This window comes from Manis pentadactyla, chromosome 4 (genome assembly GCF_030020395.1).
Source record: "Manis pentadactyla isolate mManPen7 chromosome 4, mManPen7.hap1, whole genome shotgun sequence".
In the NCBI taxonomy this organism is placed as follows: domain Eukaryota; kingdom Metazoa; phylum Chordata; class Mammalia; order Pholidota; family Manidae; genus Manis; species Manis pentadactyla.
Genome location: NC_080022.1, coordinates 96622430 through 96637121, shown reverse-complemented (window position 1 = coordinate 96637121; position 14692 = coordinate 96622430). Strand labels below are relative to the sequence as shown.

The 14692-nt window shown below is 34.4% G+C and overlaps 1 protein-coding gene across 5 annotated transcripts in view; it reads left to right on the top strand.

Moving 5' to 3' along the window:
- The window catches only part of MAGI3 (membrane associated guanylate kinase, WW and PDZ domain containing 3), a 298231-nt gene that overhangs the window by 191621 nt on the left and 91918 nt on the right, over positions 1 to 14692 (top strand). For 3 of the 5 annotated variants that reach the window (XM_036923408.2, XM_036923411.2, XM_036923412.2), the window contains exons 4-6: positions 1987 to 2196; positions 4723 to 4894; positions 11493 to 11572. In XM_036923408.2, coding sequence (XP_036779303.2) covers positions 1987 to 2196; positions 4723 to 4894; positions 11493 to 11572 — 462 coding nt within the window. The remainder of the gene's footprint in view (positions 1 to 1986; positions 2197 to 4722; positions 4895 to 11492; positions 11573 to 14692) is intronic. The other 2 variants (XM_036923409.2, XM_036923413.2) reach the window with 1 other exon arrangement.

The following is a 14692-nucleotide window of genomic DNA, read 5'->3' as shown; positions in this document are numbered from 1 at the left end:
ATGTTCAAAATATTTAATCATTGGTAATTCTATTGTAAAAATGAAAAAGCCTTCAGAAAAGAGAAAAGAAAGTGGGGGAATAAAAAGCTCCAAACAGCTTCAAAAAGATAAAGAACTTTTTCTGTTAATAGCTATAGTTAGGGTTCACAAACCTTATCATTTTATACCATGTTGTATCTGAAACCTTGATATTTACCAACAACTCAAGAAAAATAGATCTAATTTAGTTACAAATAATGCTGGTTTTCTTTTTTAAATCTAAGCCCAATAATTTTTCTTTTAAGTAAGGAAACTGCTGAAACTTCAAAAGTCCTAAAATGTTTTCAATCGTTATGGATAGCAATCACAATATCCTGAATTTTTTTCTAATTTTTACCCTAGAAAAATGTATCTCCTAGAGGTAGATAGTAATTACTAAGAATACACAGTAAAAGGTATTTTTAATGTTTCTGGTAAGAAAAAATGGACTTTTATTTTTGTCATGGTGCATCCAAATTCCTTGGTGCTGTGATTACTGGACAAAATACAGGAAAAAATGAGATCCTAGAACATCCTTCCTATTCCCTAGTCAGACCTCTGTTTGGAGCATTTCTGTGCTCTCTGCCTCTGAGAAGTGTGGTTTTTTTCATTGGTTCCTTGCTATTATATATGTGTCAGAAACTTTGAAGAGATCCCTCTTAATCTGTTTTAATACGCATCTTTGGATCCATCTGCATGACATATGAATAAATCCATTTCAAACAGGGATTTGGAACCACGGGACTAGTTGAGTGGGGAGAAGCAAGATAATAGTTGAAAAGTTTTATGGTTTGATTTCATTGTTTTGCCTTGAATATTTTAATGAAAATTATTACCCAAAGTCAAATTTCCAAAGAATTCATCTTAATGCTTTCCCCTCAAAGCATGCATGACGTAACATAAACTGTTTTTCTAGATTTGCTTCAGTTATTTTTTTGAACAACCTGTTTTTTTTCACCTAGAAAAAATAATCCATTATATGCCCCTTATGTGAATGAGCATCTTGATTACCTCCTTAGAAACCCAGGGCTTTGATCAGAAGATGTGATTTTAAAAAAAATGATAGAAGAGCATGAGTATTTTACTCCCTAACCATATTTATCCTCCTATTATATTAGCATAGTGATTGCTACATGGTCAAGACTAGCAGGAGTCACAAACCGTTACTGTAGCTGGACCTCTTGAGCACTTTCCCATTGTATTTGGCTGCCTAATGGAACTACATGACAAATTAAGAGGCTATTCAGTTCTCGTTTCATTCTATTCTAGAACATTTTTTTACAGTAAAAATTACTGATCCTCAAGATTTAACATACTAAAGTATAGAAATATTTTATTTCTAAATAAAGGCTTTCCTGAGAGTAAGCAAATACTGAATTATGCTAATAATGTCTCTGTTTGTTCAGTAAATTGTCAGGTGAAGTAATATAATTAGAATGTCAGAAAAACTTTAAAAATTACTTTTACATAAACAGCTTACGTTTCAACACAGGCTAGTTATGTTATTAGCTTTATCCTTTGCCCACATATTTCCTCATTTTACCAAAGTAGTTCATTATGTTACACATCAGAACAAAATTATTTGAGTTAGTTTTTTCTTTCTTTACTCCCACTTTTCATGCCGATTAGTCCTACATGAGAGCATTGATAACATTTAAATTCACAAATTAGGCCCTAATTTAGAATTTATGCAAAGCAAGCCTTGTAGGAATAAATAGTCTATGTACATAAAATTAACTAACTGTTCTTAGCACCAACAGTCCTAAAATAAGGGCACTTGATAAATTAGTTCTTCCTATTCTTTCCACCTCCTCCATTACCAGAAAGTGTTTTGGCCTCCTTTTAGCCAGTAGTAGGTATTCAAAAATAGCAGTATAAGATAATAGGGCAGAGACATACACTAGGTTATTGCTCTAACTCTCAATTCAACTTTAGTACTCTCAGCTGTTGTTCTTTTGTCCACTTCAGGAAACTTCTATGGAACTCCCAAGCCTCCAGCAGAACCCAGCCCTTTCCAGCCAGATCCAGTTGATCAGGTTCTCTTTGATAATGAATTTGACACAGAATCCCAAAGAAAACGAACTACATCTGTCAGCAAGATGGAAAGAATGGACAGCTCTCTTCCTGAAGAAGAAGATGAGGAGGACAAGGAAGCTATTAATGGCAGTGGAAATTCAGGTTCATAAATAGATGAAAAACCTCTAACTGACCTTCCAGGTTGACTTCAGCATGACAGTGCATTGGAAGTAAAATTTTTCACAAGACATAAGCTGAGCAAGTGATGAGATTCTAATATTTTTAAAAGGTTGTGTGTGGAACAATTTATATCTCTGTTGATTGTCTTGTAAGCTGTAGTTAGTTGGCAAGTGGCAGTTTTGATAAATCAGTAAATAAGCTAGAATTAGTAAATAATATAATAGGCCATTTACCATACTGCTTAAAAGATTTGAGTTTCATTCTGATGCTAGAATATGGGAATCTTGTTGGCCTAAGTCCTACTTTACAGGCTATAGCAAAGTGTAGATGTTATAAGATAGAACCTTCAACCAAAACAAAGTACAGAGGTTGGAAATATGCTAATAAAATTACCTGAAAGATTTTTTAGCAATATTCTGAGTTGAAATTCTGAATCTCTCAAAGAAAATTTCCAAACTTGACTCTCATATTTTTCATTAAATGCAAAAACCAACAGAATTGTAGTGGTGGAGAATCTGCTTTTGAGTACCTCTCAATAATGTGGTGATTGCTTAGGACAATCTTATGCTTAATTTAGAGTATAAGTAGGAAACCACAGAGTCAGAGCAGAACTAATTTCAGTGCTATTTATTATAATAATTCCATTCTAAACACTAAATACAAGCTTTATAAGGGCTGGAATTTTTGCTTGTTTTATTCATTGTTATATCCCTTGCAGTATAAACTCCCTGGCACAGAGTAGGAACTAAGAAAATATTTTATTGATAAACAATAAATGAATGAATTTGATCATATTCCAAATTTGTAGAATCCATTACCATATTATTTTCCCAGCATAGTTCCAGGGAAATGGAGGAATGGAAGTAGAGGTAGCAAATATAAAGCTCTGTCAAGGATGTTTGATGTAGAGGAGAGAGAAATGGGGTGGTTGCTAGATGGAAAGACAACTGTTTAATTTCTTTTTAAGAATAGAAAAGTAGTTTTTTTTATGTGGATGGATATGATTTGCTAGGTAGGGAATATTGGTAATGCAGGAGAGAAAGTGAGAGAATTGCAATAGGCAAGAGGGGATAGGATGTAATTGAGGAATTAACCTTAACTAGGAGCACAGACAGTTCTTCCACAGCAACAGAAGCTGGAGTAAATGGCCACAGGTGCTGTGTGGATGTAATTGTGAGAATTCGTGGAAATTGTCTTCTGTTTGCTTCTACTTTTTTAGTGAAATAGAAAACAGGGTCATCAAATGAAATTAGGGATAAGGGAGAAGTACAAGAAGCTTTAAGGAGAAGGAAGGTATGAAATAGTTACCTAGGAGAGTGTCAGAGTGAATGGACTAAGGACATGTCCTGTGATTATCATACATCATTAAATGCCCTCTGGATCATGAAGTAGGAGTGAACTAGTTAGTGTTGCCTGTGTTCAGCTACATGTGTTGGTGTAGAATAGGTGGAGAATAAGATTTAAGCAGAATTATGGTTCAACCAGGTAAGTATGATGAACTGAGGTTGGGACAAAGCAATCAAGAGTGTTTACCAGGGATGGTTATAATGTTCAGTCATGGAATTTAAGTTGAGTAAGGGCAGTGAGGGCAAGGCCAGGGCATGAATGGGGGTGAGGAACAGTGGGAGGTGGTAAGTAGTAGTATTGATGGATCATAGAACTTGGCTGGGTAAAGGATGGTTGGAGGGGAAGTACTATAAGGAGTGATATATAATGATTTTGAAGGCTTCTTCCAAGAGTCTCTGATCCTGAGGCATTGCCTGCAGTTCAGAGGTGTTAGTTATATTACCTTTTAAGCTTTAGAAATGAGTTTAAGGTGTGTGGATTATGAACTCCCTAGACAAATTTTAGTATTCTTACCTACATTATGGACTTTGGGACTCTAAAAGGATTTTAATATCACCAACAGAGAATTGTATTCAAAAACAGGAAGTCTATTGGAGTGTAATTTTAAAAAATTATTATTTTAAAGGGCTGTGTTAAATGTATACAGGCAGGTTGGTCTAACAGCTAAGAGCAGGGACCACTTAGACTCAAATCCTGGCTTTGCTGTTTATTAGCTGTGTAACCTTGGTTAAGTTAATTTAACCTCACTGTGCCTTAGTTTCTTCATTTATAAGATAAGAATAACAATAAAACGTACTCACAGTATTGCTGTGAGGATGATGAGTTAATATATGTAAAGTGCTTAAAATAGAGCCTAGCTCATTAAAGGTCTGTGTAAGCGCTGCGGCTGGTATGGTTGGTGTGTTGATTGGTTCATATTCAAACTGATTCTACCATCATTTTCGCTTCTATCACAGATAAGCATTAGAGGTGCTGAACAGGGTTATCGTGATCCAACAAATGAAAAAAAATTCACATGTTTATTTGTTATTTAAAAAACTATAACACAGTATGTACATAATAGACAAGGAAAAAAATATTTGTCCTTTTGTTAGAAGTGAAGAGCACTGTTTGAACAGAGTGTGACTTTACCTACTTTCCACGCTGTTCTGTTTTGAATAGCAGAAAACAGAGAGAGGCATTCTGAGTCATCTGACTGGGTGAAGACTGTTCCGAGTTACAATCAAACAAATAGCTCCATGGACTTTAGAAATTATAGAGATGAGAATCTGGAACCACTGCCCAAAAACTGGGAAATGGCCTACACTGACACTGGGATGATCTACTTCATTGAGTAAGCAGATGTCTGTATGTCTTCTCATGTCTCTGTCACTATGAGACTTGCCTTAAACAAGTTTTAACCTCATTTCACAAGGCTTCCATTTCTTTTTCCTCTCATTTTTTTCTTCTTCATACAGGTTACAGTTGATTCTTAATCTGATTATTTCCCTGTGTGACATTTCATTTTTGTTTGATTTGGATAAAGGAATAGTGTTTATAGTGTTTATAAAAACAGAAGGATTACAAACAGGTTCATCACTAACAATGAAAAATATAGGAATAAAGGGTGTTTTGCTTTGCTGTTTTTTAAGAAACTTTTCAGTAAGTTGTCCAACTTAAAGAGCAGTTCAAGAATTACCGTCATTTGGAGGGTAGGTGTATTTATTATCTGAGCTAAATATTTTCAGTCCTAGAGTTTGGTTATAATATACTCAGGCAATATAGTTAAATAATACAGAAAGAAAATATCACTGATCCTCAGAATAATTGGTACAATATGAATTCACAAAATATAAAACTATTTTATGTGAAAGCACTATCAATATAAATAAAAATATATTTATAGAGATACAGAATACCACATGATTTTGATCAATTTAAAATGTTATATTGTTTGTACCAGCAAATAATAATATGCAAATAATTTATTGGAAGTTTTATTATGAAGTATTTTTATATTATCATTCAGCTGTAATTGTCATCTTTAAAGGAATTTGCCCAGAGATAGAATACAAATATAGTGAAGTTTCAGAATATAGCAATTAAATAACAATTAAAATATTGAGGGCTAGATACTATACTCAGAGAACATGTACTAAGAGATGAATTAGGGGTGGGAGACTTGAATCTGTTGCCTTAATTCCACTTCCTTCCCATAAAGTGAACATCTTGCTGGACCAAGTGGGATTCTAGTTTTTAAAAGACATAGATTTTGTGTGCACTGTATTCTTTTTACCATATATGGTACATTATTGATTACATTATACATTTATATAAACATTGATGATGAGGATGTAAAAAAAGACAAAGTCAGGTCTATTCTTTTCTAGGGACAACTTAAAGGGATTTTCAGGGGTAATTTAGACTTTTGACTTTCATTCTGACTTTAGGACTAAACCCCCAAGTAAGATGTAGAGTCATAGAAATGGCTAGAATATCTTTAATAGCAGATGTTGAGACACAGAATCTGGCAGTACTTCATCCCTAGAGAAAACAGGGATAAGTTACTAAATTACAGAGGAGGAAGAATTTATGAAAGAAATGATTCTATAGTTGAACATTATTAAAATGAATTGAAGACCTAAATGTAAGACTGGAAACTATAAAACTCTTAGAGAAAAAAAGTGGAAATGCTTCATGATCCTGGACTTGGCAAGGACTTCTTGGATATGACACCAAAAGCATAGGCAACGAAAGCAAAACTAGACAAATGGGACTTCATCAAACTTAAAACTTATGTGCATCGACTAAGAACAAAATCCCTGGACCAAATGGTTTCACTGCTGAATTTTATCAAACATGTAGTGAAGACTTAAAACCCATCCTCCTTAAAGTTTTCCAAAAAGTAGAAGAGGAGGGAATACTCCCAAACTCATTCTACGAGGCCGACATCACTCTAATACCAAAACCAGGCAAAGAAACCACAAAAAAAGAAAATTACAGACCATTTATCCCTGATGGACATAGATGCAAAAATACTCAACAAAATATTAGCAAACCGAATTCAAAAATACATCAAAAACATCATCCATCATGATCAAGTGGGATTCATCCCAGGGATGCAAGGATGGTACAACATTTGAAAATCCATCAACATCATCCACTTGATCAACAAAAAGAATGACAAAAACCACATGATCATCTTCATAGATGCTGAAAAAGTTTTGACAAAATTCAACATCCATTCATGATAAAAACTCTCAACAAAATGGGTATAGAGGGCAAGTACCTCAACATAATAAAGGCCATATATGACAGACCTACAGCCAACATTATACTGAACAGTGAGAAGCTGAAAGCTTTTCCTTTAAGATCGGGAACAGGACAAGGATGCCCACTCTACCCACTTCTATTCAACATAGTAGTGGAGGCCCTAGCCACGGCAATCAGACAACACAAAGAAAGAAAAGGCATCCAGATTGGCAAGGAAGAAGTTAAACTGTCCCTGTTTGCAGATGACATGATATTTTACATAAAATATGCTAAAGAATCCACTCCAAAACTACTAGATCTAATATCTGAATTCAGAAAAGTTGCAGGACACAAAATTAATGCACAGAAATCTGTGTCATTCCTGTACACTAAAGATGAACTAGCAGAAAGAGAAATCAGGAAAACAATTCCATTAACAATTGCATCAAAAAGAATAAAATACCTAGGAATAAACCTAACCAAGGAAGTGAAAGACCTATATGCTGAAAACTACAAGACACTCTTAAGAGAAATTAAAAGAGGAAACTAATAAATGGAAATTGATCCCATGCTCTTGGGTAAGAAGAGTTAATATATCAAAGTGGCCATCCTGCCTAAAGCAATCTATAGATTCAATGCAATTCCTATCAAAATACCTATAGCATTCTTCAATGAACTAGAGCAAATACTTCTAAAATTCATATGGAACCGCAAAAGACCCCGAATAGCCAAAGCAATCCTGAGAAGAACAAAGCAGGGAGAATTACACTCCCTGACTTCAAGCTCTACTACAAAGCCATAGTAATCAAGACAATTTGGTACTGGCACAAGAACAGACCTATAGACCAGTGGAACAGACTAGAGAGCCCAGATATAAACCCAAGCATATATGGTCAATTAATATACAATAAATTGTATATCCAATTTATTGTATATTACAATGTGGGATATACAATGGGGAAAGGACAGCCTCTTCAATAGCTGGTGTTGGCAAAACTGGACAGCTACATGTAAGAGAATGAAACTGGATTATAGTATAACCCCATACACAAAAGTAAACTCAAAATGGATCAAAGACCTGAATGTAAGTCATAAAACTATAAAACTCTTAGAGAAAAATATAGGCAAAAATCTCTTGGACATAAACACGAGCAACTTCTTCATGAACATATCTCCCTGGGCAAGGGAAACAAAAGCAAAACTGAACAAATGGGACTATATCAAACTAAAAAGCTTCTGTGCAGCAAAGGACACCATCAGTAGAACAAAAAGACATCCTACAGTATGGGAGAATATATTAAAAAATGACATATCTGATATGGAGTTGACATCCAAATTATATAAAGAGCTCACGTACCTCAACAAACAAAAAGCAAAGAAGTCAATTAAAAAATGGGCAGAGGAGCTGAACAGACAGTTCTCCAAAGAAGAAATCAGATGGCCAACAGGCACATGAAAAGATGCTCCACATTGCTAATCATCAGAGAAATGCAAATTAAAACCACAATGAGATATCACCTCACACCAGTTAGGATGACCAACATCCAAAAGACAAACAACAACAAATGTTGGTGAGGATGTAGAGAAAGGGGCACCCTCCTACACTGCTGGTGGGAATGTAAATTAGTTCAACCATTGTGGAAAGCAGTATGGAGGTTCCTCAGAAAACAAAAAATAGAAATACCATTTGACACAGGAATTCCACTCCTAGGAATTTACCCTAAGAATGCAACAGCCCAGTTTGAAAAAGCCATATGCACCCCTATGTTTATCCCAGCACTATTTACAATAGCCAAGACAGGAAGCAACCTAAGTGTCCATCAGTAGATGAATGGATAAAGAGGATGTGGTACATATACACACTGGAATATTATTTATCCATAAGAAAACAAATCCTACCATTTGCAACAACATGGATGGAGCTAGAGGGTATTATGCTCAGTGAAATAAGCCTGGTGGAGAAAGACAAGTATCAAATGATTTCACTCATCTGTGGAGTATAAGAACAAAGCAAAAACTGAAGGAACAAAACAGCAGCACTCATAGAACCCAAGAATGGACTAACAGTTACCAAAGGGAAAGGGACTGGGGAGGATGGGTTGGGAGGAAGGGATAAGAGGGAAAACGGGGCATTACGATTAGCACACATAATGTGGGGGGGGGGGACGGGAAAGGCAGTATATACAGAGAAGACAAGTAATGACTCTATAACATCTTACTACACTGATGGACAGTGACTATAATGGGATATGTTGGGGGGACTTGATAATAGGGGAGTCTAGTAACCATAATGTTCAAGTAATTGTACATTAATGATATCAAAATAAAATTTAAAGAAAGAATGCAGGAGCCCAGTTTGAAAAAGCCATATGCAACCCTATGTTTATCGCAGCACTATTTACAATAGCCAAGAAATGGAAGCAACCTAAGTGTCCATCATGAGTGGATGAATGGATGAAAAAAATGTGGTACATATACACAATGGAATGTTATTCAGCCAGAAGAAGAAAACAAATCCTACCATTTGCAACAACATGGATGGAGCTAGAGGGTATTATGCTCAGTGAAATAAGCCTGGTGGAGAAAGACAAGTATCAAATGATTTCACTCATCTGTGGAGTATAAGAACAAAGCAAAAACTGAAGGAACAAAACAGCAGCAGACTCATAGAATCCAAGAATGAACTAACAGTTACCAAAGGGAAAGGGACTGGGGAAGATGGGTGGGAAGGGAGGGATAAGGGAGAAAAAGAGGCATTATGATTAGCACACATAATGTGGCAGGAGCTGCGGGACATGGGGAAGGCAGTATATACAGAGAAGACAAGTAATGATTCTATAGCATCTTACTATGCTGATCGACAGTGACTGTAATGGGGTATGTGAGGGGGACTTGATAACAGGGGGAGTCTAGTAACCATAATATTCAAGTAATTTTACATTAATGATATCAAAGTAAAAAAATAAAAAATAAAAACTTATGTGCATTGAAGGGGAACAATCAACAGAGTGAAAAAGCAAACTACAGAATAGGAGGAAACACTTGCAAACCATATACCTGATAAGGAGTTAATGCCCAGAATATAGTTGAATATTATTTGCTGATAGATAAAGCTCTCTTGTTTGCTGTGGCTAATATGTTTGATCTGTGTTACTGCTGCTGTTAAATTGTGCATCTGTACAAAAAGAGTACTAAATTAGGTCTATAGTTTTTAGCTGTTACGTTCTGGGTATAGTCTTCATGGTCATTTCTTTACTTTTGGAAATTTCTTGTAAAATCCTCTAGTTGATTACCTACATCTGCTAATTTAGCAGTAACAATTTCAGATCATTGGAACCAAAGTTATGCTTTTTCAAGTAGCAATTTTGATATTCGCTTAGGATATATCCACTTTTTTTTTTCCCATTTTTTTCTGCATGATGCTAGGCCTCTTTGGAGGCCTAGTTTCTTTTCATTTTGCCAAAATTGGTTTAACTGGTTTTGGTGTGGAGAAGTATCCCTCTGACAGAATGGGTAACACAGACTTGCTAGAAAGTATCCCAATTTTTCCTACTTAGATTGCCCATTATTCAGCATACAAAAAATATTTCTGCCATAGTCTACTAACTAATCATCCTTGGAAATGTATAAGAAGGGGTTGTATGCATTGTAAGTAGCTCAGGAGTTAGAAAAGGCATAGAAGATATGATTAATTCCTTGAAACCGTTGGCTTGATTTCCCAAGAGTGGTCTATGTAGAGATTAGTCTGTTTATCTCATGTTGAAGACACCAAAGAAAGATAGTTTATTCACTTGTTACTTTCACACTACTTTGATAATAACTTTAAACTTTTCTGCATTCCTGTATATTTCTTCCATGATTTTTTTCTTTCTTTAATCCTCATATTTCAGATATTTAAACTCTAACACTGTCTGATCAGCTATGTGATAATTTTGTTTTAGCATTAATATCTACTGCATGGTGACTTGGTGAAAGTAACTAATTGTGACCCATAATGAAATTAAAGCATTTGTGACCTACTTCATAAAAAGGGGCACGGGGTGAGGGTGTCTTTTATTCTACCTTTTTTTCTCTCAAATATGTGGTCCATACTGATGAAAACTAGGTTTTGGAGAGTTGAGTTGAACTATACCCATTGTTTTTACTTGTGTGTTGCAGAAACAGACATTTAAAATTTTTATTTTATAACTATATTGTATTTTAAGAGCCCCTGTGAGGATAGGGGATCTGTCTTTCTGTTAATCTCTGTATTCCTAGGCCTCAGCACAGTGCCTATACAACACAGGTACTCAAGAAATACAGTGCTTTTTGAAGGGAGAGAGGAAAGAAGTCAGCTAGCAAGCAAATGTATTTGTCAATACAGCTTTTTCTACTAGATAATGCAAGGTATGGGGCTATGTGACCATCCTTTAAAACATTTTGACTGCTTCAGTAAGTGTCTTCTTTCTGTCAATGGCATCTTCTCCCTTCTTGAGAGTCTTCATTCTCAAATTAGTGCTTTTAGCATTACCTTTCCTTGATAGTAGTTTTGAAGTAACAGAGTGAGTGCAATAGGATTATTGAATCAGAGGTATACAAATGCAACCTATAAGAAATAAATGTGCAAACATCATATACCTTTTAGTCACTTTTAACTTTTGCTTTTAAAAGTTTTCTCCATCTTTATTTTGCTGTTTCTAATTGAAATCTTTATTCTACAGCCACAATACCAAGACAACCACGTGGTTGGATCCTCGTCTTTGTAAGAAAGCCAAAGCCCCTGAAGACTGTGAAGATGGAGGTAGAGATTCAGAAACCTTTTATACCATATTTATTCTCTTAATGACTTCTTGCTTTTCTTGCTTAGATAGTGAGTTTTCCAAAACCCTAAACAAACTGTAAGCCCATAAGCAGTAAGTAGAAATTATAATCAACTGACTCTGCATCTAATTCTATGAGATAATTAATTTCTTTTTTTTGAGGATAATACAACTAAATCCTTTTTCCAAAAAATAAATTTACCCCTTTTTTTACATTTGTTTTGAAGGCATACTTTAAAAATTCTAAATAAATAATTTAATGAATCAGGTAATTCTCAACCCCAGGGTAGCCTCATCGTGACATTTGAGCCTTCAAAAATATATTTAATGTGATATCATTAGAATAGATATGCCAGTATCTATGGCTAATCTTTAGCCATTTAGAACAGCAGTAGAAACTCATTGAAAGTCTCTAATATATGCCCCTTCCCCTCTAATATATTCTTACCCACACAATTTTTACTACATAGTAGAAAGTTTTTCTAAGAATCACTAGATAATAATGTCTGTCTTGCTTATTACAAGTTCTGTTTAATAGTATAGTCTTACAAATAAGTGTAGGATTTACTCCAAAATTTTTTGCTATGACTTCTTGAATATGGGCAGATGGATAAAATTTGCATTCATTTTGTATCACTGCATCAAAAATTATTTGCCTTGGTTAAAAATTGAGTGTCTAGAATGAGATTTGGATGCTCTTTCTGTAGATTGAGTTCCTGTCTATTTAAAAAATTAAGCAGAATTTATACATATTTTGTTTAGGATGATTACAGAAATGAGATTTTTTTGGTATAATTAAAAAATTGAATTATTTTAAATTATATTTGCAATGTTATAAAAAAAATTAGACACCTTGGAGCAAATATACTGAAAGCTATACAGGTCCTCTATATTTAAAACTATAAAACATCACTGAAAGAAATAGGATAATGAAGCCCTAAAATAATTAAAGAGATATGCTATGTTCATAGACTGGATGATAATATTGTTAGTGATGTTCATTCTCCCTAAATTATATCTGTATTCAGTATAGTCCCAATCAAAATTCATAAGCTGATTCTAAAATATATATGGAAATACAAAAGCTCTAGTTAGCCAAACTTAAAAAAGGATAAAAGACTTAAACTGCCAGATTTGAGGACTTACTGTAAAGCTCTGATAATCAAGACAGTGTGGTATTGGTATAAGGATAGACAAATAGATCAGTGGAACAGGATAGAGAATCCAGAAATAGAGCACATATGTGATCACTGAATTTGCAGCAAGTTACCAAGTCAATTCAAGCAGAGGAGAAAATCCCTCTAAGAAATGGTGGTTGAAACAACTGGATATTCATAAGGAAAAATGAACATCAATAGATGCACATATGTGATCACTGAATTTGCAGCAATATACCAAGTCAATTCAACTACAGGAGGAAAATCCCTCTAAGAAATGGTGGTTGAAACAACTGGATATTCATAAGAAAAAATGAACCTCACCCTATACACAAAAATTAATTTCAGATGAACCAAAGACCCAATCATAAAAGCTAGAACCCTAGAGCTTTTAGAAGAAAACTTAGGAGAGTATCCTCATGGCTTTGAGATTAGCAAAGACTTCTTATACAAGCCATAAAAAGTATGAACCATAAAAGAAAAAATTGATGAGCTGGACCTAATAAAAATATGAAATTTCTATTTATTAAAAGACAACATGAAGAAAATGAATAGACAAAGTCATAGACTTTGCAGTACACATCTCACAAAGGAATAACATTGAGAATATATAAAGAGTAATTATTACTCAGTAAGAAAAAGGCAGCCAAATTTTAAAATGGGCAAAATACTTAAATAGGTCTCAAAAGACAATATACAAATGTGCAGTAAACACATGAAAAGATATTCAACATGATTAGTCACTAGGGAAATGCAAATTAGAACCACAGTGAGATACCACACTACACCCACTAGAACGACTGTATTTCAGAAAGAGAGAGAATGACAAATGTTGGTGAGGATGGGGAGAAATGGTAACCCTTGTACATTGCTGGGCAGAATGTAAAATAGTAACAACCACTTTGGAAAGCAGTCTGGCAGTTTCTTAAAGGTTAAATATAAATTTACCATATCACCTAGCAATTACACTCCTAGGTATCTAACCAAGACAAATGAAAACATATGTCCACACAAAAACATGCATGTAAATATCATGGAAGCACTATTCATAATAGTTAAAAAGTGGGAACAACCCAAATGTCCATTAATCAATGAATAGATAAATAAAATACAATCATACAATGGAACACTATTCAGCAATAAAAAAGTGAAATATTACAAATGCTAAAACATGAATAAACCTCAAACATTTTATGTTAAATGAAAACAACATGATAGATCTTACCAGGTGATGAAATGTTCTAAAATTGGATTGTGGTGATGGTTGCACAACTCAATAAATTATTAAAAAGCATTGAATTGTAAACAGGTGAATTTTTTATATAAACTATACCTCAATAAAATTGTTTTTTAAAATGGCCAAAGGACTTCAAAAGACATTTCACAAAGAAGGTAGAAGAATAATTAATAAGGATATCTAAAGGTGCTTTTCATTAGTCATCACTACGGTAAGTTACTATTCACACCCCCTGCAAGGGCTATACACTATATAAGTCAAATACACTAACAATGCCAAAGATTGGTCAGGCTGTAGAGCAACTGGAACTTCCACTTTTGATGGAGATGTAAAATTATGTGAACGTTTTTGGCAGTTTCCCAGAAGGTATTATTTCAAGAGAAATGAAAACGTGTTGCCCACAAGACATAAATGATCATGATAGCCTTGTTCATTATAGCTCAAATCTGGAAACATCCCAAATATCCATCAAAGGAGAATGGATAAACAACTTCTGGTATATTCAAACACTGAAATACTACTCATCAATAAAAAGAAAAATAAGTTGTAGCTAACACCCAACAACATGGATGATTCTCATAAATATGTTGAAAAAAAGAATTCAGACAGAAAAGAATGGGTACCCAATTATCCATTATTTAAAGCCTAAGAAGAGGAAAACTCATCTGTGCTGCTAGAAGTCAGAAAATGACTAGAGGAAGGAAGTG